The following is a 23,582-nucleotide window of genomic DNA, read 5'->3' as shown; positions in this document are numbered from 1 at the left end:
CCATGGGTCAACTTGGACATATGCCAGCAATATAGCTGGTGCAAGTCTGTGTTGACCAGTGAAGGTGGATCAGACTCAGGAAGGGAGTTTGATGGCAGCAGCACCTGCTGAACCCTAACTCACCCCCTTCCAGGGCCCAATTCGCCCCCACCCCATCCCTGTTCCATTCATTCCCCACTTCACTCCTGACCTCTGCCCAGCCATACCAGATCCAGTGGATGTCCAGCATTCGTTTTTGTTTGGAACTGGCCACTTGTCGCAGTGGCCAGGCCATGCACACTGGTGCTGTCTCATTTGCGACAGCCGTAAAACTGTTTACGCTGGTGGATAACGCATTTGGCTGGCGTAAGTGGCTAATAGGATTGGGCTGTAAAAGTACCCCATTGAGAGTTGGCAGTAGACAAGGTCTCAGACTTCAGAAGTGAGTGCCCTTCCATTACCACTGCGATGCCTGGGACAAGCAGTTGCAGGTATTTCTTGGCACAATTCATTAAGCTGGAAGGAGTCTGAAACTTCATATTCAAAATATCCCAGTGATAATGGACATGATTTGCTGTTGGAATGCTTGAGAAGTGAAATTGCCATTGCTTCCTGCTCAGTGGAATGGGGAACAACCTGACTTGGTTTGCTGAATGAACAAATACAAAAGCTAATTTGCCACTCTAAGTTGAAGAAGAACTTTGAGTGGCAGTGCTCATTTCAGATACCAATTGAGCATTATGAGCCAGTAAAATGAGTTTATAAAGAAGGAAATTATGAACTCTGGCAACATAATCTCTTTAATTGTTCATGCTTCCTAGGTACATAGAAAATACTTGCAAATTAAAAAGGAAACCACAAAAATGGTTGAGCATGAATATACTCATTATTCTACCTAGGAGGCACTGAAGTTTCAGCTTTGGGGATAAAAAAATGTAAAAAAAAAGAAGGGGAAGAAATTAACCTGGTTGAGCCTCTATCCATTTATGGAAGGAGATGGGGGACATTGTGCATTCTCCAACTCAAATTCCTGTGCTGGATGATGTAAATTTTTAAAACTTTAAAGCTTAAAAATAGAATCAGTGGAAACACATTTCTTCCAGTCCCAATTAATTGCTCATAAGAACATAAGAAGAGCCCCACTGGATCAGGCCAAAGGCTCATCTAGTCCAGCTTCCTGTATCTCACAGTGGCCCACCAAATGCCCCAGGGAGCACTCAAGACAACAGACACAACCTGGATCCTGGTGCCCTCCCCTGCATCTGGCAATCAGAGGCAGCTTACCTCTAAAATCAAGAGCTTATACATACCTACTATGACTTGTAACCCGTAATGAACTTCTCCTCCAGAAATTTGTCTAATCCCTTCTTAAAGGCATCCAGGCAAGATGCCATCACTACTTCTTGTGGCAAAGAGTTCCACAAGTTAATTACATGCTGGGTAAAGAAATATTTTCTTCTGCCTGTCCTAACTCTCCCAACACTCAACTTTCGTGGATGTCCCCTGGTTCTGGTGTTATGAGAGAGGGAAAAGAGCGTCTCTCTATCCACTCTGTCCATCCCCTGCATGATTTTGTATGTCTCAATCATGTTCCCCCTCAGGTGCCTCTTTTCTAAACTGAAGAGGCCCAAATGCTGTAGCCTTTCCTCATAGGGAAGGTGCCCCAGCCCAGTAATCATTTTGATTGCTCTCTTTTGTACCTTCTTCATCTCCACTATATCCTTTTTGAGATGCGGCAACCAGAACTGGATGCAATACTCCAGGTGTGGACTTACCATAGATTTGTACAATTGCATTATAATATTAGCTGTCTTATTCTCAATGCCATTCCTAATGATCCCTAGCATGGAATTAGCCTTCTTCAGCTCCTCCAAGGACTCTTTCAGCTATGAAGCTGGCAGAGCCAATAACAACTTAAAGCATTCTGAGACAGGGTTACATTATGGCTGGGATATGCACATCTCTTGATGCCAATTCCCCCTCCCCCTTCTATCTAAAAATATTGTCATCCCCCCCCCCCAATATATTACTCAAGTTCAGGGTTAGATGAACAGCTTCCCGCTCATTCAGTCCCAAATCACAGCAATCAGAGCTCTACATGCTATGGCTGTGTTAGTGGTGGGGTGGAATTTTCCAATTGTTTATTGTCTTTCCCACCCATGACTGATTGTGGCTAGCTTCTTGCTATGTAGCTTCAAAGTTCTTCTTCAAACTACTTCTTCAAAAGTATAGAAAAGCACATAAACTTAATACTGATATGTAAGCAATCTGATAAGATTATACTTATAAGTATACATATGCATTAAGCATACTTTATACTTAAAATATTGATAAGTAAGATAAGTAAGGGTGCAATCCTAACCAATTTTCCAGCAATGACATAAGGGCAATGCAACTCCAAGGTAAGGGAACAAACATTGCTTTACCTTGAGGAGGCCTCCATGACTGCCCCCCAACTGCAGGATGCAACACGTGCCCCATTGGCACAGGCTATGCCAGTTGGTTAGGATTGTGGTTAGGAAGTTGGTTAGGATTGTGCCCTAAGATTATGAAATTGATCTTATAGGAATCTTTTTTTTTTTTTTTGTAATCTGGTACACACACACACACACACACACACACTAATACAATATATAATACATTATATTAACAAATTTGTGCTTGAAATACTCTAGCACCCTAATTCAACTGTACTTAAATACTGTATACTTGACATCTTCCTTCAGCCTTTCCTTTCACCATGTTTTTGAGGGGAAAAAAACCTTCAGCACTTCAACATTAAAATGCTTTTCTGTGTAGCTCACAGCTTTGGGATGTCTATTGGCCTTGCTACATAATTTCTATCAATAGCAAAAGAAACGCCCATTAATCTTTTTCACAAAGATACAGACATTACAATTTTCCATTGATCTTTTAAATATATAGTCTCCAATGATCACTCTGCATCCACACAATTTCTAATCCAACAAAAATGTTGCTACATTCATAAATGTGTTTTGTGGAGGTTTGCCATTTCATTTATCACAATGTCTTTTTTTGCAAAGCTTTCCCTTTACATGTGCAAACCTATTTATCCATGCATTTTTTATCTTCGGATTGTCTTCAAATAGGGTGGGTGGAACTGAAAGTCACTCACACCTTTGCCTCCTTTGGCCTTTGCTGGTTTCTCAGTCCAGCCCAAAACACTGCAAAAAGGCTCCGCCTGGCACAGGCAGGGAAATAGCCCTGGAGCCCTGGAAGAGGTTTCCCTTGCAAGGAACAGTAAGACTCTTGGAGCCCCTGAGCCAGCAAAGAGGCTGAAGAGGGGAAGTGGGGGTGGAAAACGTCTGTAGCCAGATCAAGTGCAGCAAGGTGGAGCTCTCTCTCTCTCTCTCTCTCTCTCTCTTTTTCTTTCTTTCTCTCTCTCTCTCTCTCTCTCTCTCTCTCTCACACACACACACACACACACACACACACACACACACACACACACACACACACACACACATAGGGGCAGGTGTGGTAGCAACAGAGGGGATTGCTTTAAAAAACCCAGGGAGTGTTTGCTGAATCCCCCCCCCCCCCATGGTGCAGGCTCTTTGTGCTCTAGCCTACGGAAACAAAACAGCCCAGCAAGCAAAGCATGAGATTTAGGCCACAACCCGATCCACACTTTCCTGGGAGTAAGCCCCATTGACTACAATGGGGCTTACTTCTGAGTAGAAACGCATAGGACTGGACTCTTAAAAGCTCAGCATCCCACCTGTGAAAGAAGCGGGACAGCTGGCAAAGGGAGGGCTAAGGGCTGAGTATGGAGCGGAGGAGAGGGAGGCGCAGAAGGGAGGGGATTGATAACAGCTGGCTTAGTTTCCTTCCAGCCCCAAGTGTCAGGTTGCAGCGTATTTGCTTAACTCTATGGAATTTAGCACAACAGGAGGATAAATAGGCTCCACCTGTACATCCAAATAAACGGACCTCTGAAAACCAAACCTTAAATTCTCTGAATCTATCCTAGTTGCATTTTTTGTAATGTAAGAATTATTTGGGGAATGTCAAAAATACAGAAGAGCTTTTGGAGGAGAGGGGAGCAGAGGGCAGGGGGTGTCCCCAGTATCCGTGGTTTCAAGTATTTGTGGGGGTTTCTGAACTTTTGCACCAGTATATATTAATATGTGTTGCTTGCATGGTAGATGAACAGTGGTCAAGGAATAGTTATTGGTAGTTTGGTTAGGATTAGGAATTCATGGAATATTGGACAACTTGTGGTCAACAACTGATCGCATATATACTATGAGTTCAACCTGAACGTTTAATTGAAATGTTCTGGAATCAGAAAAAGTCTGGATACTTTGTAAATTTCAAGCCAAGAGAGGCTGAGTCTGTAAAACAGATTTCAGATCTGAATTTTCCTAGTTTTAGTCTGACTCTCTCTCTCTCTCTCTCTCTCTCTCTCTCTCTCTCTCTCTCTCTCTCTGCTGCATCTCAGTGGCTTAACATAGAAAGAATACTTTGAACACACATAAGCATGGAGACTGAGCCTGCAGTTAGGAAACAGAAATGTTGTCATTGACCTAAATGGATTGATTGCTGCATGTTTAAGTCAAAATCCATTGCATGCTGCTTATGTGCACTTGATAGTGAAATTAGTGTCATTTGCACAAGAGGAATCCTTGATGGATCAGTAAATTCCACAAGACTCTATTCTTTTGATAAAATGAAAAACAATTTCAGATATGCCTGAAATTAAACATACAGTAATAATGTATGACTTTTCAGCAAATGGTCTGAAAATTGTGGACATCTAGCAATGTTCAACAATTGACAAAATATATCATTAAATATATTTAAACCGAAATATTATTAAAACAATATTATAGATTACATTACAACTATATAAGGTGTAACTGATGCCAAGTAGCAGAACTTACTTACCATCTTGGTCTGTTGTAATTGTGATAGCTGTGAACTGTTTTGGAGAAAAACTTAGTGCAGAGACTCCATTCATGGCTTCGATTTCAAAAGTGTAGTTCACATGGGACACAAAATCAAGCACAGTCACGGAGGAATTGATTAGCCCAGTGTGTCGCGGAATGAACCGGATCCCTCCTCCACATATCTCACACTGGCTGGTATCAGACCCACATTTCTTACAAATTACACTGTAGGTGAGATCTTTTCTCCCTCCTGTGTCACTTGGTGGGCTCCACTCCAACATGAGAGCAGTTTCATTTATGTTAAAAATAACATTCCTTGGAGCAGAAGGGGGTCCTAAGAAAAAAAAAATAGTAAGTTTGCACTAGAACTATTATATACTATTTTTTATATAATCACAAAGAACTTCCAGAGAAGTAGCCATGTTGCACTGTAATCCTATGCACTGCTGCTCAGAAGTCAGCCCCATTGAGTTTAATGGTGCACATGCCTAGGTAAGTGTGTATAGGTTTGCAGTCTCAACGTTGTAGGAACAACAACAATTGTGTACCACATTGGTTCTCAAAATCCCAGGGAGTTTGAGTCCTGCTGTAAATCCTTGTGGGGGAGGGGGGAGGCAGCGACAAGATCACCAGGATCACATTGCTTTGGAGGGGTGCAAGGGCTTGCTGAGACTTACCACAGCCTGCAGGACTCCCTGCACCCCTGGGAGGCTGCTGCAGGCTGTGGTAAGTCTCAGCAAGCCCCTGTGCCCCTCCAAAGCGACACAATCCTGACAATCACGTTGCTGCCTCTCCCCCCCCCCCATTAAGGGGGCAGAGGCCAGGGCTCTCTGGCTGGGGCGTTGCGACACCCCAGTTTGAGTACCACTGGTGTAGCACCTTAATAAAGACTGACCAATTGATTTCAGCATAAGCTTTTGTGGATTGGTATTAAAGTTTATGCTGATAGAAATTTGTTAGTCTTGAAGGTGCTTGTTGTTCTCAATAACTTTTAGTGCTTTATGGTGGCAGATTAAATGTACCAACAATCTCAGACCCAAAGGCTAGAAATCGTTTTTCCCATTTTGTACAAGACCCAGAACCATATGGAAAGGAAGCCAACTTACTCATGGAACACTCTTATGAAACTTGCATGGGAATGTGTCCCACAGAAATGAATGTCAGATTCAGAACTATGGCACAAAGACACACTCAAGATAAGCAATAGTTTTAAAAGCTGCCATAAGCAAAATTACTTATTTTTAAATTATTTACGTTGCGATCTGCTATTAATCTTAAATCAACTCACACTGTAATATACAGTTTCATAAATTAAAAAGCAAAATCAGTAAAATGATACAAAAGAGCAGCATCATAAAAAGAAAACAGTAGACACAAACAGAAACTAACTGAATTGTGGAGTACAAAGCAATGCCCATCTTAAAAGAATCAGTTTCACCAGCTTGAAGAATGCTAAAAGAAAGGAAGCCAGATGAACCTCTTGGGAGAAGGCGTTCCAAAGACTGAGAACCACAACTGAGGTGACACTGTCCTACATAACCACCAATCTCACCTGAGATGTAGAAGCAACCTGAAGTACAGATGGTGCTGGACCTCCCCCCCCCCCCAACGCAGATAAAAAAATACTGCAGATAAAAATCTGTTTGGCTGTGCTCTGGTCACCTCCAGAGCCTCTTCTGGGGCCTGTGGAGACCACATGCAGCCTCTGTGAGCTTCAGAAGGCCTTCTAAGGAATCTGGGAGGCCTTAGATGGTCACTTCTGGTTTTCGCGCAAAACCAGAAGTGACATTTTAAGACCTTATAAGGCCTTTGGAGGGCGGGGGAAGCCCTTCCAGGCCCTTCAAAGGCCTTATACAGTCTTAAAACATCACATCCATTTTTTGTGCAAATGGACATTTCTGGAAGTGACCTTCTAAGGTCTCCCAGAGGTCTCAGAAGGCCTTCTGAGTCCTGTGGAGGCCACACATTGTCTCACAAGCGTCAGAAGGGGCTCCAGAGGCAACCAGAGTGCAACTCCTGTCACCACCTGGAGGCTCCAGGTTGGGCCTAAACTGGCTTAACCTGGATGTGGGGGACCCATGTTGAGCCACATCTATGGATAGCTAATCTGCTGATACAGAGGCCCCACCTAGCCTCTCCAGAAGATATGCTCATTTGTCTTTTAGGTATATAGAGCAAAGCCATAAAGGGACTTAAAGATAATAACTAGCACATTGAATTGGGCTTGGAAACATTTCAGTCAGTGCAGGTCACAAAATAATGTGACAAAATAATGGAAATCACATGCTCCCAGATCGTCATGGGCAACCAGAGTGCAGCTCCTGTCATCACCTGGAGGCTCCCATGGGAGCATGTGATTGCCGTGAGGGGGGTTAAGTAGGATTGAGCTGTTTGTTTTGTCATTAAGTTCAGGCAATTTCAAAACACACAACTCCTTCGCACAATGCTTTTGCTCAGCAGTCTCCAAGCTAGAAACCGCTGTGGCCCACAAAAGCCAAAACTGATCTGGGTGGGCACAAGGATACAAACGGTAAGTGCCACTCAAGGGGGGAGAGGGCTTTCTCCAAACCCTGGATCCCACCCATGGGCCAGGGCTTGGAGTGCTCTGCTTTTGATGGATTAATGCAAATTAATGAACATTTGATAGTTCATAGTCTATAAATTATTATCATAGTTATAAATTATTGGGATGTAGATAATGGCTTTAGATTTTCAGATCCAAGTTTTGTGATACAATTCTCATTGATATAACCACGATAATGGAAAATTGCTACTGACAGGTACTGATGTACCTTACTGACAGCTCAGAGCCATCAATCACAGTGTTCCTTGTTGACTCCTCTTTCCTGCCCCCTGACTGCTTGGAAGCTTCCAAATATGGAAGAAAAGAACCCAGCAGGTAAAGACAAAGAAAAACCAAACAGAGCAGTGATTCACACAGAGTTGCTTCAGATGGCTTTGCTTTGGAGGAACCTTGCTTCATTTAGGGCTGTCTCTGAAGTGGCCCTGAACAGAGATTTGCACACCCCTAGTATACACTCAGTTATTGCTGGACCTACTTGCTGGATGAGAAAATATATTGTATGGATCAACCTCATTCAAACTAAAAACAATAACAAAGATAAGCATAGTCTACTTCTATATTTCTGCTATCGGAAAAGAAAAACTATACAGAAATCAAGTGTCTTTTGCTATGTTTTGTAATGTTTGCAAAGAATTTTGGGCAGCAGAATGCTGTACTTATGATTTGGGACTATGTCACAAGGATATGATTTATTGTGCAGTCATATTGCTGTGAATAGGAAAATTGTCACCAATTGTGGTAGGGGTGTTTTGAAGTTTATAACTGTCCGCCGGCAGTTATTGAAGAAATAGGCACCTATCATACTCAAGGGCCCTCATGCCAATTTGCATGATGATTAAATAGGTTTTTAATTGCCATTAAATTATGCCATCTAAACTGTGATTTCATGCAAATATTAAGCTGTAATGACACGCAGTGAATCATTTACTAAGATTTAGAACTTGGAACAAAGCGAGACAATTAATTCTAATCCTCAGATTCTGCTAAATTATGTGTCACTGGGATTTTTATGAATGTGGCCTGATTGCTTTGTTATCACTTATAAATTATGCATAGATTATATGTCACAAAGAAAAAAAACTGACATTCGTAACCTTTTTTTGCAGACATCTGTGTGCAGTATGCTTAGGAATTTTCTTGTGCTATAATTTTGATTAGGCAAGCAAGATGATTTTAAATGATTAATGCATTTCAGCTACAGACAGCAAACATCATGACTTTTCCAGCTTTTGTATAGTAAAGCTCTAATAATTAGACTAACACCTGCATAATTTATTGTATGGAATAACATTATTTACTGTGTAAGATCCAGAGAGCAATACTAGACATACCTGAGGTCTTTGACGTAACTCAAGGGAATGTGATTATTTTTATTTGACTAGCAGATCCCACCTATTTTTCACATTTGTTTGTTTCAAATGTTTTTGTGTTTCACATTTATATACTGGCCTTCCTCCAAGGAATGTAGTATACCTGGTTCTCCCCATCTTTTAAATCGTCACAACAATCCTGTAAGATAGGCTATACTGAAAGATCATAAGATGCCCAAGGTCATCTAATAAGCTTCATAACCGAATCAGGGACTTGAATCTTGGTGTACTTGGTCCAACTCCAACACCCTAACCCAGCAATTTTCAACCAGTGTGCTGTGGCACATTGGTGTGCCGCAAATGGTCCAGAGGTGTGTTGCGGGAGTTTGGGGGAGGGTCATTTGTTAGCAGGGCCACTGGGGGAATGCAAGCTCTCCACCAGCAGTGCAGAATGCCTTGTCAATTGTCAAAAAACTGATGGTAAGCCTTGACAATTTTAGCGCCTTGTCAGTGTGCCGTGAAATGAGAAAGGTTGAAAATTGCTGCCCTAACCGCTACATTGCACTGGCTCGCAACTTCATGCTATATCTCAAACACTTTTTGAACCTCTCTTAAGTTTCAACACTTGCCTGCTGCATGGGGCTGATATTTGAGAAACACAAATACAAAGCTCTGCTGCGTCTACAGAATTTGTTGTCCATTTTTTAACTCCTGACCAGCATATGGATATTTTCTACTTGTTTTATTAGGGCAATGTAAGCTGACCTTAGGATACAGGAAATTGAGGCAACCACCCCCAATTCCACACTTGGGAGGCCCCATGAAGTGGAAGCTGCCTCCTATCATTTCTGCTACAATTGGAGAAATTGTTAGGGGCTACTGTCTCCTGCACAGACAGTGCTTGGAAAAAAATTGGACCCATAGCTAATTGTCGATTAGATCAGAAAAGGTTGGAAAATAGTTTTATACTTCTATAAAGTCAATATATTATGTTCATTCATTCATATCAAGTAATGGCTCAATTCTATCCCTCCGCCCTGCCACTGGAACTAGTGTTCTGGCAGCGGGGTTTGTCCTATGGCAGTCGTAAACAGCCTACAGAAGTAAACGGAGCTGTATGCTTCTGTCCTGTTGCCCAGAAAGGGTGCATGTCGTGGAAGGGACTGGAGTGGCCACTGTTGATTGGGGGTGGGAAGGAAAGAATAGGGCAGGTAGGTAAAGGGAGGGTGAATCCAGCAGCAGTGGGGTGTGCTGGATTCTATCCCTTCTTTTTCAAACCTTCCTGGTTTCTTCTCCTCAGACTTGTGCCAACTGAAGGGCTGTCGCAGGTCTGAGGTGATCCATTAGTGAGCAGGAAGCTTAAAGAAGGGCAAAGGGAAATAATTCCCCTTTCCCCTCCCTAGTCTCCCCATCCCTCCTCACCCCCATGCTTGAAACAAGCCTCTTTGGCATGGCTGCATCGATTGGGGGGGGGGAGAATAGGGCAGTGTCAAGAAGTTTATAGAAAGATTGTCACTTTTTGTTATATTTTAGAATAAGTGTTCAGATAGAGTTCAACAGTATTCATGTTTGTCATTATTAATAACACATTATATATTGCTTTTCAACAAAAAGTCATTCACAAAGCAGTTTACACAGCAAAACATCACATCAATAAATGGCTCCCTGTTCCCAAAGGGCTCACAATATAAAAAGAGACGCAGAAGAGACATCAGCCACTAGAAAAGATGCCATGCTGGGGTGAAGAGGCACAGCTTCTGAGTCTCTCCCTGCTAAATATAAGAGGACACCACCTTAAAAGGTGTCTCTTTGCTCAGTTGTTATAAGTAAGTTTTATTATGGTTTGTTTCTGAAATAAATTTATATCTTGTATTTTTTTTGTTGCTTAAGCCCAATAATTTTTTTTAAAATAGTCATTTGTTTGCACATGAGGCTGCAGGTAATTTGATCAATGTTTCTTTGTCTCAGGGAAATCACTTAACTAATCTACTGTCCTCAAGTATTTTACTTCCACAATCGTCTTTTCAAGATTATGTACTGACATCCCAAATAAAGTTAAGAAGCAGGTCTCAAGGAATTTACTTCAGGAGTTCTGTTTGCAGCCTAGTTTTCAACTATACCACAATAATAACAATTGAAATCTTCTGGAACATGACAACCCACCTTTCTTAACACCTTGCCAAATAATGGCAGTGAATAGGAATTTGTGTGTGTGTCTCATCTGAACTGGTCATTGGAGATGGGTTCTTTTCACCCATGTTCACCTGTCAGATTGGTACAATCCTTAAATTGTTCAGGGGGTTACCATAATGTAATCTTGGGAAGAGTGTGGGTCAGTAGCACTTGCAGGCTCTCCTTGGTGTGTGCACTGTGACTGGCCATGAGCAGAATGTGTTTGACTATTTGAGGATTCTCAATCACAATAAATGGCCAGAGACCATTTATTTTGGCCAAAGACCTTTGGAAATGCTTGAGGTCAGAGTGGAGTTCTCCAAGAACACGAGCCATCTGGAGGAAGCATTCCTACTAGCTCACTTAAGGGGTTGTATACACCTGCAACAGGGAAGGATTTGAGTAGGTAAATAGGACATTTATAGAAGATCAATGAATTTATAAAGTTGTGTGTTTATATCTAATTTCTCACATGCCTTCATTCTGGGCCAAGAGCAATATAATAATTTGTTTACTTTTCTCTTGCAAGTGCCTGCTTTGACCATCAAGCATCCCATTCTGCTAACAAACACCTTAGGGGGCATGTTGTTTGACATCTTCCTAGTTAGAGAGGCTGGTAGCAGAGTGTACAGGCAATATGGTCTCTAGACATAGGATAAACTGACCTAAATTACTATAGTAACACAGCCTGCAGAAGTAGTTTTTGGTCCACGCTTTCAAGTGACTTCCCAGGCTGGATATTAAGACTTGCCCTTTTGACTCTGAAGTAACTTGGATGTTGGTCTGAGATTATTAAATTGTATACTTGATTCTATAATGGAAGTTCCAGATGACTTTTTACACAGTTGGACTATCTTACTTGCCAGCCAGGACTGTCTGTAGGGATGGCTGATGGGAACTGGAATAACATGATTTTGTTTTAATTGGTCATTTGATCCTGAACAATAATATTATGGCCCCATTTTAAGCTTTAAGCAGTGTGCTTATTCTTGGGTATATGGAAAGGTATTTTCTCAAGAGTGTAGTATTTTCAACACACACACACACACACACACACACACACACACACAAAAGATATATTGCAGTGCATGTACATCTTTTGTTCATATGTTCACTCATTTTCAAAAGGTTTTTGTTTTATAGAAAAAAAGCAAATAGGATTTAAATGCCAGAGGTTTTAAATATGCATGCAAATGACTGATATGCTTTTTTCCTTTTCTTTGGGATACTTAATTTTTTTTATGCCAATATGCCAGGAGATATATGTTGGATAGTTATAATGCTCTGCTGAAACTTTAGGAAAGGAGGGTAATATTCCTTTTTCAGAAGTGTTGTATTTTTTACCAAGAGATCTCAGTGAATGTTTTGTGTAAGGTTATTTTCTGCACTTAATATGTATTGTATATACTGGCACTCAAATTTGAAATTTGTGGTCAAGAGTTTTTGTAATTTTATTCCTAGTACTTGTTTAAAAAGCACTTTACACTGAGAATATTTTTTCCACTTATTTAAAAGGAGCATTGGGACTAATTGAAAACCTGATTTGCATACTTGATTAACACAAACATGCTCTCACGCTTTTAGTTCTTTGAGAGGATTATAAAATAAGTGCTATTTTTATCTGCTGAGATAATGAGAGAGACAAGGGAAGAATTTCAAACACCAATTTGGATCAAACTTACGGGTACATGCCATAGTTGGTGGATCCTTCTCAGCCCGAAAGTAACCCTTTTCACACTGACACACAGATGTTGCTTCTACGAAGGTCTGACTGTGTGGAGGACACTTGGAGCACTTTATATTTCCAGCAAATGCTTTATAGAATCCTGATCTGCAAGCTGGAAAAACAGAAGAACAGTCAAGTAAGTAACTCTGTCTCGATAATAAATAATATATATAAATAGCAAACCAAGGTGCAAGGCTGGCTGAAGCTATTGGGCTTCCTGAGGCAGCACATTGCTCCACTGCCCCCCTTACCTAGCTCCTTTCATGTGGACTCTTGAATCAAAGCAGGAAAGGTGAAACATGCAGGGATCACTCCCAGACCATTCTATGAGTACATTTCCTCCTTTGTTGAAACACCCACATGGAAGAAAAAACAATCTTTCTCTATTCTCCACTGGGTTCTTCTGAAGCATCCAGAGGTGGAATATAAGGGAACCAGATCTCTGGGCTTCAAAGATTGGAATGCAGGGATCTCACTCCTTCTTCTATGTTGGCTCTTTACAGAAAGCAGGCAATGCAGGGCCTGCTGGGAGCAGGCCCTGCATTGCCTGCTTTGATTTAAAGAGCTGCACAAAGGAAGGGGCTGGTAAAGGGGCTGACTCTCTGCCACCAAATGTGAATGGGCTCATCTGCATCTTGATGGACCAGCCCTGCTCTGGTGGCTGAGCACTCTGACTGTAAAACAGGGGTGGACAAACATTCTGGCAGGAGGGCCATATCATCTATCTGACAGTGTGTCGGGGGCTGGGAAAAAGAATTAATTTACATTTCAAATTTGAATAAATTTACATAATTTTGCATAAATGAATACATTAGATGCATAACTTATATGAATCAATGAATTTTACTGAGCTTATTTATAATACACATGAGAACTATAATACAGGCATGTAGATCAACATGAGAACTATGAACTGTTTGCAACACACACGTCTTGCACAGTGAAAACATACAGACCAAACCAAACCAAGCCAGAAACACATGGAGACATAAGTTGTTCAGAGGCAATGGGGGGGGGCGGTTAAAATAATGCACAGGGAAAAATAGAAAACACATGGAGACTATAAAAGGCCTTGCTCTAACTCGACTCGCAGTTCATGTCTGGCAGTCGCGACTGGTAGTCATGGGCCAGCGCGGTCTCAAACAGTCCATAGTCTCATTGGAGACTGGGGGCTCCCTGTGGGCCTGATTGGGGTCCCCAAGGGCTGCAAATGACCCACAGGGCCGAGGTTTGTCCACCCCTGTTGTAAAGCATGGCCACCCAAAAATAAGATAGCTCTTTCTACTTATTTGGGGGACTGCCTTGGCACAGAGAATTATAAAAATATGTAAATGAAAACAGATTTAAAACTTTAAAAAATGACCTGTGAGTTCTTGTCTTAGTTTTCATGATTTTTCAAAATATTGAATACACAGAGATAAGAAAATGATATAGTTAGCTCATTGAAATGCTTGCTACTGGGGGTGGGGGATATTCTTGCCACGAGATTTAAAGGCTTCCCTCCCTGCACTGTACAGAGATATTTTAGCTATTAGGAGAGTTAAAAAGGCAACTTTTTCCTTTCCCATGTCCCTAGAACACTAACACCGTGACACATTGGTGTGCTGCAAATGGTCTACAGGTATGCCATGGATATTTCGAGGAGGGTCATATATTTGGACATTGGGGGATGTGAGCCCCTGGCTGGCACTGCGGTACACCTGGTTAATTGTCAAAAAACCTGAGGAATGCCTTGACAATTTTAGCACCTTTTTGGTGCGCCATGAAATGAAAAAGATTGAAAACTGCTGCTCTAGAATCACAATCAACATAAGAACAGCCCCGCTGGATCAGGCTAAAGGCCCATTTAGTCCAGCTTCTTGTATCTCACAAGGGCACACCAGATGCCTCAGGGAGCACACAAGACAAGAATTCTGCATCTTGGTGCCCTCCCTTGTATCTGGCATTCTGACATAGCCCATTCCTAAAATCAGGAGGTTGCACATACACATCATGGCTTGTAACCTGTGATGGATTTTTTGTCCAGAAATTTGTCCAATCCCCTTTTAAAGACATCTAGGCCAGATGCCATCACAGTATCCTGTGGCAAGGAGTTCCACAGACCAACCACACACTGTTATACAGTGATGACAGACGACATTTATGTTTTCATACATATACTGAAATATTTACAGAGCCACCAAAGATACGGTATGGCCCCTTTCGTCTGTCTGCCACTATGCAAAACAGAGGACTCTTCAGGGAGGTTTGGGGGTGGTACTCTTCCTGCTTCCCTTCTGTGTATTCCACTTGCCTCGGGGCTGCATTGCCTTTGGGTTGGTGCTGGAAAGTTGGTTAGGATTGCAGCCTTTGTAAACCGCTTTGTGAACTTTTTGTTGAAAAGCGGTATATAAGTACTGATGATGATGATGATTGATGATGAAATTGTTCCACTAAATTGAGCATGAACCTCCTAAATACAAATGTGTTTATTTTTAATTTGTTATAGTTTCTGTAATTCTCCTACCCTTTTCTTTGTTCACCAATTTGCAGCCATCATTTCTGATAATCTTTTCATGCAAAAATACACTCGACTTTCCCAATGCAGTTGTTATTTTTGCATTTGTTATTTTTTCTGTGTTCATATGCATTTTAATGGAATGTTTTTGGTTTAACCACAATTTATTTATCTTACTTTTGGAAAAAGAAAATATGTTTAACAATACATTTCATGTGAAAGAAACACCTGTGTGTGTGTGGGCACAGATGCTGCACCTGTGCTCAGTTGGAATTAGAGTGCATGAGTCCCTTCCCCAGGAACGATGAACAACATGGTCGGAGTTCAGGAGGCCATATTGTCAGGAGACCATATTGGTAACATATTTGTAAAAGTCATCTAACTTTTTAAATGTAATGCCTATAAAATCTGTGTGAACTCTGTATTCCAGAGTTACATGTAATCTACAGTCTCAGATATATTTTCCCAGAACTCTAGCCTACAGGAATTACAAGTGCAATTGATGTCCTGATGTGAAAATATCTAATATAAACGTGTTTTGGAAAGTAAGGTAACTTCACTTCACAACAAAGTCAGTTCCTATAAATATTTCTAATAATCTCCTTGTAGCCTTTTGCTAAGCAGAAAGACCACAAACATTATGGATAATTTTACAAAATATTGAAAAACTCCAAGGCTGAACATAAAATGAAACCATTATGCTTACTGGATACATTAAAATAAAAACCAGTCCTTTATAGATATAATATGATAACATGCTGAGAAAGTCCAAACAATCACATGCTCCGAATAATTGAACTGTACAGAACTCTGATTGCCAGATTCAAGATGAAAAGAAATAAGCAAGTCCTTTCTACAGGCCAGTGCATATGCAATCACAATCTGAAATAAGCATCTCTGCGTCATGTGTAAAGGCTGTTTGCAAGTGATTTTCAGTAGCAGAATTCTACCTTCAGATGAAATAAATCAAGCAAAATGGAAAGATTGTCCATAAAGAATTTACTATGACCAGAATTACTCCTGAGAACTTAAAAAGTGTATTTCAGTGTTCATCAATAGGAAAAAGAGGAGAGAATTGAAGTGTACTATATTATACAAAAGAGAATTATTTAGCTTTTGCTGTAAGGGAAACATATATACTAACATGGATGCAAAGGTCCATGGAAAGGCACTTATATGGAAGGCACTTGTTCTTCTACAATGTGCCCTTTATACAGTACTTGCTAATTCTCCCCACCCATGTCAGGTCTGGACCCCCATGGACCCCATGCTACAGTGTACTGGAGTGCCCCCAACCTTCAAGAGCTGTTTTTGTTTTGCATCAGGGGGCTGCAATAAGGAGGACAGGTTGGAAAAGCACATTGCATGAACACAACACAATTCTAGTTGTGGTTCTTTGGAGACAACCCATTTTCTCAGGCTCTTTCTAATTTGAGGAATTGCAGACTTTACAGTACTATCATTGCTTCAAAGAAAGAAAATATTAAAGGTTTGCAGTGTTTCTATAATGGTTTATTTACATGTATAGAGGTTGTAGAAGTTCAGTATTACAGAGGAAAAGAAGACAGCATACTGGTAGACAGAACTACATTTACACAACTCCTGGCTGCTTCTTTCAAATCCTCTCCCCTAAGATCACTCTCCAAAACCTACAAATTTTGTCAGGCAACTTCTTCCTCCACCTGATCCTAATGTTATGCTTTTTTTTTTTCTTGTTGACTTGCACATCTGCTGTTTCCCCCATCCCTGAGCACTCTTTTGGTATTGCAGGAGTTGGGATGTCACATCATCAGCATCCTGGTATTTCCTGGCCCTAATGATCACTACTGTAGATGTTCAGATTTGCAGTCATGTTCTTCAGGCATTCTTTGTCCTTTGAGTCCCCTTTTAAGACCATATACTGAGCCTTGCTGCACCCAGCAGCCCCTCCCTCTCCCCCTTTCCTCCCAGTGTCTTCCCTCAGTTTTGGTTGCCTGCTGTCTTCTGCCCACTGTCAGGCCTCTTCCTTCCAGTCCCATCCCCAGTTCTTGCCTCTCTCACAGCTCTTTTTCTTCCTTCTTCAAGTTTCTTTGGCCTTCTTCTTGCTCGGTTTCTATCCTCAGCGCATTCCTGTCGCCATCAGTCTCCTTCCTCTAGTTAGGTTCTCCTACCATTGAGAACAGTCTCCTCTTCCTTTCACTCCCTTCCTCAGACTCCACAGGTCATTGCTTTGTCCTCTCTCTTGTCCTTTTCTTTGCTCTTCAGTCCCTTCCCAGCCTAGTCCCTTCTCTTTTGTTGCTGGCTGCCCTTATGTTCTCCAAAAGCTCCATCAGTGTGTCGTTCCCCCCCATCTTCTTTCCTTAGCATTGTCTTGTCCTCCCACTGCTTCCTTACTGCACTGGCTCTCCCTCTCTGCCAGTGTCACTTGAGGACCCCTGACTCCATCAGCTTCTCCCTGCCTGCCTTGTGCTCCCCCCTTCCAACTCAGTCCCTACTCTCTCTTTTTCATGCTGCTTCTTGCTTTCCCCTGGCCCTGACTCTGTCTGTTCTTCTTTATTATTAACAGTATTTATATACCGCTTTTCAACTAAAAGTTCACAAAGCGGTTTACAGAAAAAAATCAAATAACTAAATGGCTCCCTTCTTTTGCACCCTTCATCTCACCTTCAACAATGAAAATGAGTGAAGAAATTTCAGTTTCTTGATACTTGAAGGTGGGTGTGAACAGATCAGTGCTAAAATGGCACGGATCACCAATTTGTCAGAGCCCAAGTCATAGGGATGGCCTAGCCACAATGCTAAACAAAGTGCTGGGTTGGGGGAAGTAGAAATGGCAGCAAATTCCTCTCATTCCATGGCCACCTATCATCTCTTCTAGACTTCCATGTGTCTGTCCATGGTTTCTGGTCACTGCACATTCTTTTTTCACATGGTCTCCTTAAAAGAGATGAGTGGCTGTTTTCACTCACTTGCAACAAGTGAGAACAGGATCGGAACAACTATTCATGAGTCTGGGTTAATGGCAGGCTGGGGGGAGGTGATGGGAAGACATTAGATGCGCCTCTTTGTCAATCTGCGTCCTTCTCTAGCCATTGCTCAAAGCAGTCACTTCTGTAAGACTCAGAAAAAACTTTCAATTCATTATGCCGGTATTCTTGATTCTGCTCATTGAAACAAGTTTATATTTATAGACAAAATGTACAGGTAAAAGCATGTCAGAGCTGAAATCTACAAACACACATTTGCCAAGAATGAAATTTGTAGCTAAGAATAAGTTTCTGCAGCCGGCTCCCTCTCACCCTAAACTCCCATTTCCCTTTGTACAAACATCCAATCTATACGGAGAGCAATGAAAATTTATTACTTGTCAGAAGCACTCAAGAGACAACCTCAGGGGGTTATTGGAGATAACACAAGAGATTAAAGTGATCATATCAAGTTTTTCATAGCTTCTGATAGATCTTATTGAAAACTTTATTTTTATATAATTGGTCCTCTGACATCTAATGATTCAATTGCCTCGCACTGCCTGGAAAAATGTAACAAGTCATGAGCACTAGCAACATGTGGGGAAAAACACTCGGATGTGTGAAGGGATAACCTGGCCATACATTTTTATCAGTTTGTTCTATTGGACATTTTTCTTTTGCTTTTCTTTTTCTTAAATTCTCGAACATTAACTGCATAGAGGAAATTGGCTACTCCTTTAACTAGTTAGATATACTGGTAAAAATTCATATGTCAGCGAGATTGGCTCCAACTTGCAAGTATACTTTCCTATGGAATAAGGTCATGATCATTGTGGTGATCAACTATACACAAGTTCTCACGTGGCTTAAAATTTTCATTGAAAGACATCTGACAACTTCACTAGTCCTATTATTACATTGCCCAGATAATCCCACAGGCAGTACTGAGTAAGCACAGTTAATTCCCATAGGTTCCAATCAGAGAATTAACCCATATTTGCCCACATGTCCTACAGGCAACACCTATATGTTGCATGTACACATCCATGGGCACAGATGGGCTCAAGCATATACTTACCGCAGACACTCGTCTATAAGTCGATCCCACAGATAAGTCGGGGGCAGTTTTGGGGCCAAAATCACGGAATTTTCTATGACCCTAGGATAACTTAAGGGGCTGTCTGACTATAGTTTTGTTTGATTTTACCCGAGGCCAGATCCCAAAAAATAACCTACCACTAATTGTTACCTAACAACTGTAGTCTCTAATTTATTAAAAACATAGTAAAAGATCATAAGATACATTTTTATTCTTTTTAAATTCTGGTCTTCACCACCTTTTTGTAAACACTATCAGAGTAAGTGCACTGTAAACAACATACCAGTAAAACAGTGATTCCCAACCTGGTATTCATGTACTCCCAGGGACACTCAACAGGACCTTTAGGGGTACTTGAAAAAGAATGGAATAATGGCAGAAAAAGGCAGGTCATGCTCCAGAATGCCTTGCAAGGCAGGAATGCCTTACCAGGATGAGCAAGGCAGGAAGGGAAGTAGGTAGTTGGCTGTGAAAGCCCCACCAATAGCTAGTTTTTGGTCATTGATTCATGTATGAACCAGTGATTGAAAACCAGCACAGTGAAAAAGCTGAAACATAATATGGAAAGTGATCAATCACCCAGAATTTCTCAGCACACTTCTGGTACCAAACAGTGGAAAGGCAGAGTCTTCTGTTCTTCAAATAGATGAAAGAGAAAACATTGTAATAAATACCTGAAATCTGGGCTTTCATATAGAGAAGATGAGGGCTTGTATTACTAATTACAAATATTTTGCTAATATGAAGGGTACAATTTATGGAAATGGGCTGCCAAAGGATATGCAAGTGAAAAAGGTTGAGAACCACTGCAGGAGAACCATGAATCAAATCCACCTTTAAGGTGTCTGCTGTGTTAAGCCAGAAGCTCTGCGTACAACCCATAACTGGGAGTGTGCAATTCAATTCACAGCAGAGAGATGCAGTTGTATATATTTGCAGCCCTTTTTACTTAGAAGTAGACCCACTGCTTTCCATGGGAGTTATTCTTAAATAATGGTGCACTGAATTGTAGCCTGGGACTTTATTTCAAATGGAAAGGAGGATCCCATCCTGGTGTTGAATGCAAATCCTGGCATTTGCAAAAAGGAACCAGGTTGCAGCAGCATTTGCAAAAGGGAAAGGAGGAGAACAAAAGGTTAACTTTGGCTGGAATTTCCCAGGAAAGTTACTATAGAAACAAATGATCTCTGCATTGCTTCTAATGAGCCTGCTTTAGCAAGAAAGAAACTTTTCAGAGTAGAAAGGTTCTGCCCTCTGACCAGGAGATAAGGCAAAGTGATAATTGGAGCTTGATTACTTGGCAAAAATTTTAGGTACTATAAGGTACCGTATTTTTTGCTCCATAAGACGCACTTTTTCCGCCCCAAAAAGTGGGGGAAAAGTGTGTGCGTCTTATGGAGCGAATACAAAAAAAACAAAAAACTCTGCCCTGGCGCTGGCCCTGCCCCCTGCCCGCTAGCTCTGCTCTGCTTCCCCGGGCAGTCAGAGGCTGAGCTGGCTGGGGGGCTCCTGCCTTCCCTAAGTGCCGGCGCGGACTGTGGCAACTCTGGAGGGCGCCCAAGCCCGTGTGTCTACTCAGAAGTAAGTCTCAGAATCAGTGGGGCTCACTCCCAGGAAAGCGTGGGTGGGGTGGCAGTCTCGCTGCCCAATCCTGTGCATGCCTACTCTGAAGTAAGTCCCATTAGAGTGAGGGGGGCTTACTCCCAGGAAATCCTCTCTCTCCCCCCCAAGCCTGGAGCATCACAGCCTCTCTTTCCCCCCACCCCAAGCCTGGAACATCACATCCTCTCTCCCCCCAAGCCTGGAACATCACAGCTTCTCTCTTCTGCCCCCCAAACCTGGAGCACCACAGACTCTCTCTCCCCCCCCCAAAGCCTGGAGCATCACAGCCTCTCTCTCTCCCCCCCAAGCCTGGAGCATCACAGCCTCTCTCTCTCCCCCCAAGCCTGGAGCATCACAGCTTCTCTCTTCCCCCCCAAGCCTGGAGCATCACAGCCTCTCTCTCTCTCTCCCCCCCAAGCCTGGAGCATCACAGCTTCTCTCTTTCCCCCCAAGCCTGGAGCATCACAGACTCTTGCTTCCCCCCAAGCCTGGAGCATCACAGACTCTTGCTTCCCCCCCCAAGCCTAGAGCATCACAGACTCTTCCCCCCCAAGCCTGGAGCATCACAGCTTCTCTCTCCCCCCCCAAGCCTGGAGCATCACAGACTCTTGCTTCCCCCCCCCAGCCTGGAGCATCACAGCCTCTCTTTCCCCCCACCCCAAGCCTGGAGCATCACAACTTCCCTGCAACACAAACACTTTCCCCCCTCTCTCTCACACTCAGGCTGCCCCCTTCTCTTACACACACACTCACATAGCAGGGGAAGGGCACTTTCACTCACCTCATCCAGCATCTGAATGTAAGCCCCCCCATCACAAAGAAAAAACTGTCTCCTTGGTCAGAATGCCAGTGTTTGCTTATTGCACAAGCCCCAGGTATCACCATAAATTCAGAGGTTTGTTGTGTCTTGAGAATTCAAGTTGTGGTTGGACTTTCCACTTGTTCATTTGTATTGGAATCACGGAAGAACTGGCAAGGAGGTAGATGTGGTGTCAGCAGTGGCCCCTTTAAGGGTAAGGCCTGGGCATCCAGCAGAGTGTGCTGCACAGCTGCAGCCACTGGAAGGCAATAGGGCCCTCAGGGATATAAGGAGTACCTGAGGCAGAAAGGGTTTGTGGGTTTTGAAGGAGTGCAGGTTGGAGGTAGGAGAGGAGACTGACTGACTGGCTGGCTGGCTGGCTGGCTTTATTGAATTTGGAATCTGACTGTGGATTGTGACTGGACTTGGATAACCTGATGGATTTGACTAACCTACCTGGAACCTGACCTTGGACTGTAATTTGGCTTATTGGCTCTGGACTCTGATTTGGCAACTCTGATTGATGGGACTGATTTACTTGGCATCTGTGGACTCGAACTGGACTCACTTTTACTTGCTGCACTGGTGAGTTGCACAAGGGGGACTGATCAGCCTTAAGCGGGCACGAGGCCCAGTGGATTGGAATTTGGCAGAACATCATTGTAGCAGAAAGATAATGTGATCCCCTATTTGTGTGCACCTGCTTTTGTGAGCTTCATAAATTCTGACTCTAGCGATGATTTCTTGGGGTTTCCAGAAAACTAGAGTACTCAAACCTTTAAGTCTCTCCATTTGTTAATGACAGTGATAATGGTTCTTAATGCCACTGTTGACTGCTGTTCACTTTACATGGTTCAAATGTTGTTCTGTTATAGTTCATTAAATATTTTATTACACTGTTTGGTTCAGAATATTTTTTTCCTGTTTTCCTCCTCTAAAAACTAGGTGCGTCTTATGGTCAGGTGCGTCTTATGGAGCGAAAAATATGGTAAGTTCCTTCCATTGAAATCAATGGAAACTAGAAGTGCTTAACTTGGACCAGATAACACCATGTAATAAAACACCAAGAGTTTTATTAGTGTAAATCTGTATACTAGTTTTATTTAAAAAATGTGAATCCCAGCTTTTGTAAGTCTTCTGGATTTTTGTCTTTATTGCTGTATAAAAAAATTATCTGTTGGAAACAGCATGTTTATTTTTCATTTTTGGTCAATGTGACACACTCCACAGGTGTATGCTAGAAACAGGCTTAAAAAAAAAAAAGAATCTCAGAGATGCAATTAGATTGCTTCCAAGAGTATGGAACAAATTTGTCATAGAAAAGGTCAGAGAATGCCAAACTGGATTCTAGTTATTTGCTGTACACTTTGACTTCTACACCCCTTACGATGGACAAAGTAATCTTTCAAAATTGCTCAGAAGAACAGGAAAGTAACTTTTTTTCATGAAATACACACTTTTCCCGACACATAAAAGAGGTACATTACAGCATAAAGCACACTCATGTCCCATTTATTTCAATGGGATATATTATTAGTATGCTTGATCATACTAGAAGATTATATTACTGCAAAGAATTATTATGAATTAAACTGTGTATGCAAGAGAGGGCCTTTGACTCCAGAATTAAGAAAAAAACACCTGTTATTTTAAATAGTCCTGTAAATGACCTGTAATCATCCTTCAGAAAATAGAAGCTTGGGCCTAAGACACTATGTGCAACAGATAACTTTTCTGAACCTCCTGCTTTGGTTTTCAACATATCTTTATCTAGCTACGCAAGCGCAACACACAACTTCTGTATGGAAATTTTATGGATGAACGCCATGAATTCTCTCCAACCCCAAACTTTCTTCTGCTTAATTAAAAAAATTATAAATTTTTTTATTAAACTTTATAAAATAAAGAAAATTTAAAATTATATATCACTTTTTGGAAGTGTTTCAAGACATT

General features: G+C 41.8%; 1 protein-coding gene across 2 annotated transcripts in view; it reads right to left on the bottom strand.

Annotated features, from left to right (window-relative positions):
• EPHA6 (EPH receptor A6) overlaps nt 1-23,582 on the bottom strand; it is a 499,677-nt gene that overhangs the window by 256,585 nt on the left and 219,510 nt on the right. For both annotated transcript variants that reach the window (XM_066619606.1, XM_066619607.1), the window contains exons 4-5: nt 12,641-12,796; nt 4,891-5,226 (exon numbers count right to left, since the gene is read on the bottom strand). In XM_066619606.1, coding sequence (XP_066475703.1) covers nt 4,891-5,226; nt 12,641-12,796 — 492 coding nt within the window. The remainder of the gene's footprint in view (nt 1-4,890; nt 5,227-12,640; nt 12,797-23,582) is intronic.

The sequence above is a fragment of the Tiliqua scincoides genome, chromosome 3 (assembly GCF_035046505.1).
Source record: "Tiliqua scincoides isolate rTilSci1 chromosome 3, rTilSci1.hap2, whole genome shotgun sequence".
NCBI classification, from domain to species: domain Eukaryota; kingdom Metazoa; phylum Chordata; class Lepidosauria; order Squamata; family Scincidae; genus Tiliqua; species Tiliqua scincoides.
This window is presented reverse-complemented; position numbering and strand designations above follow the sequence as displayed.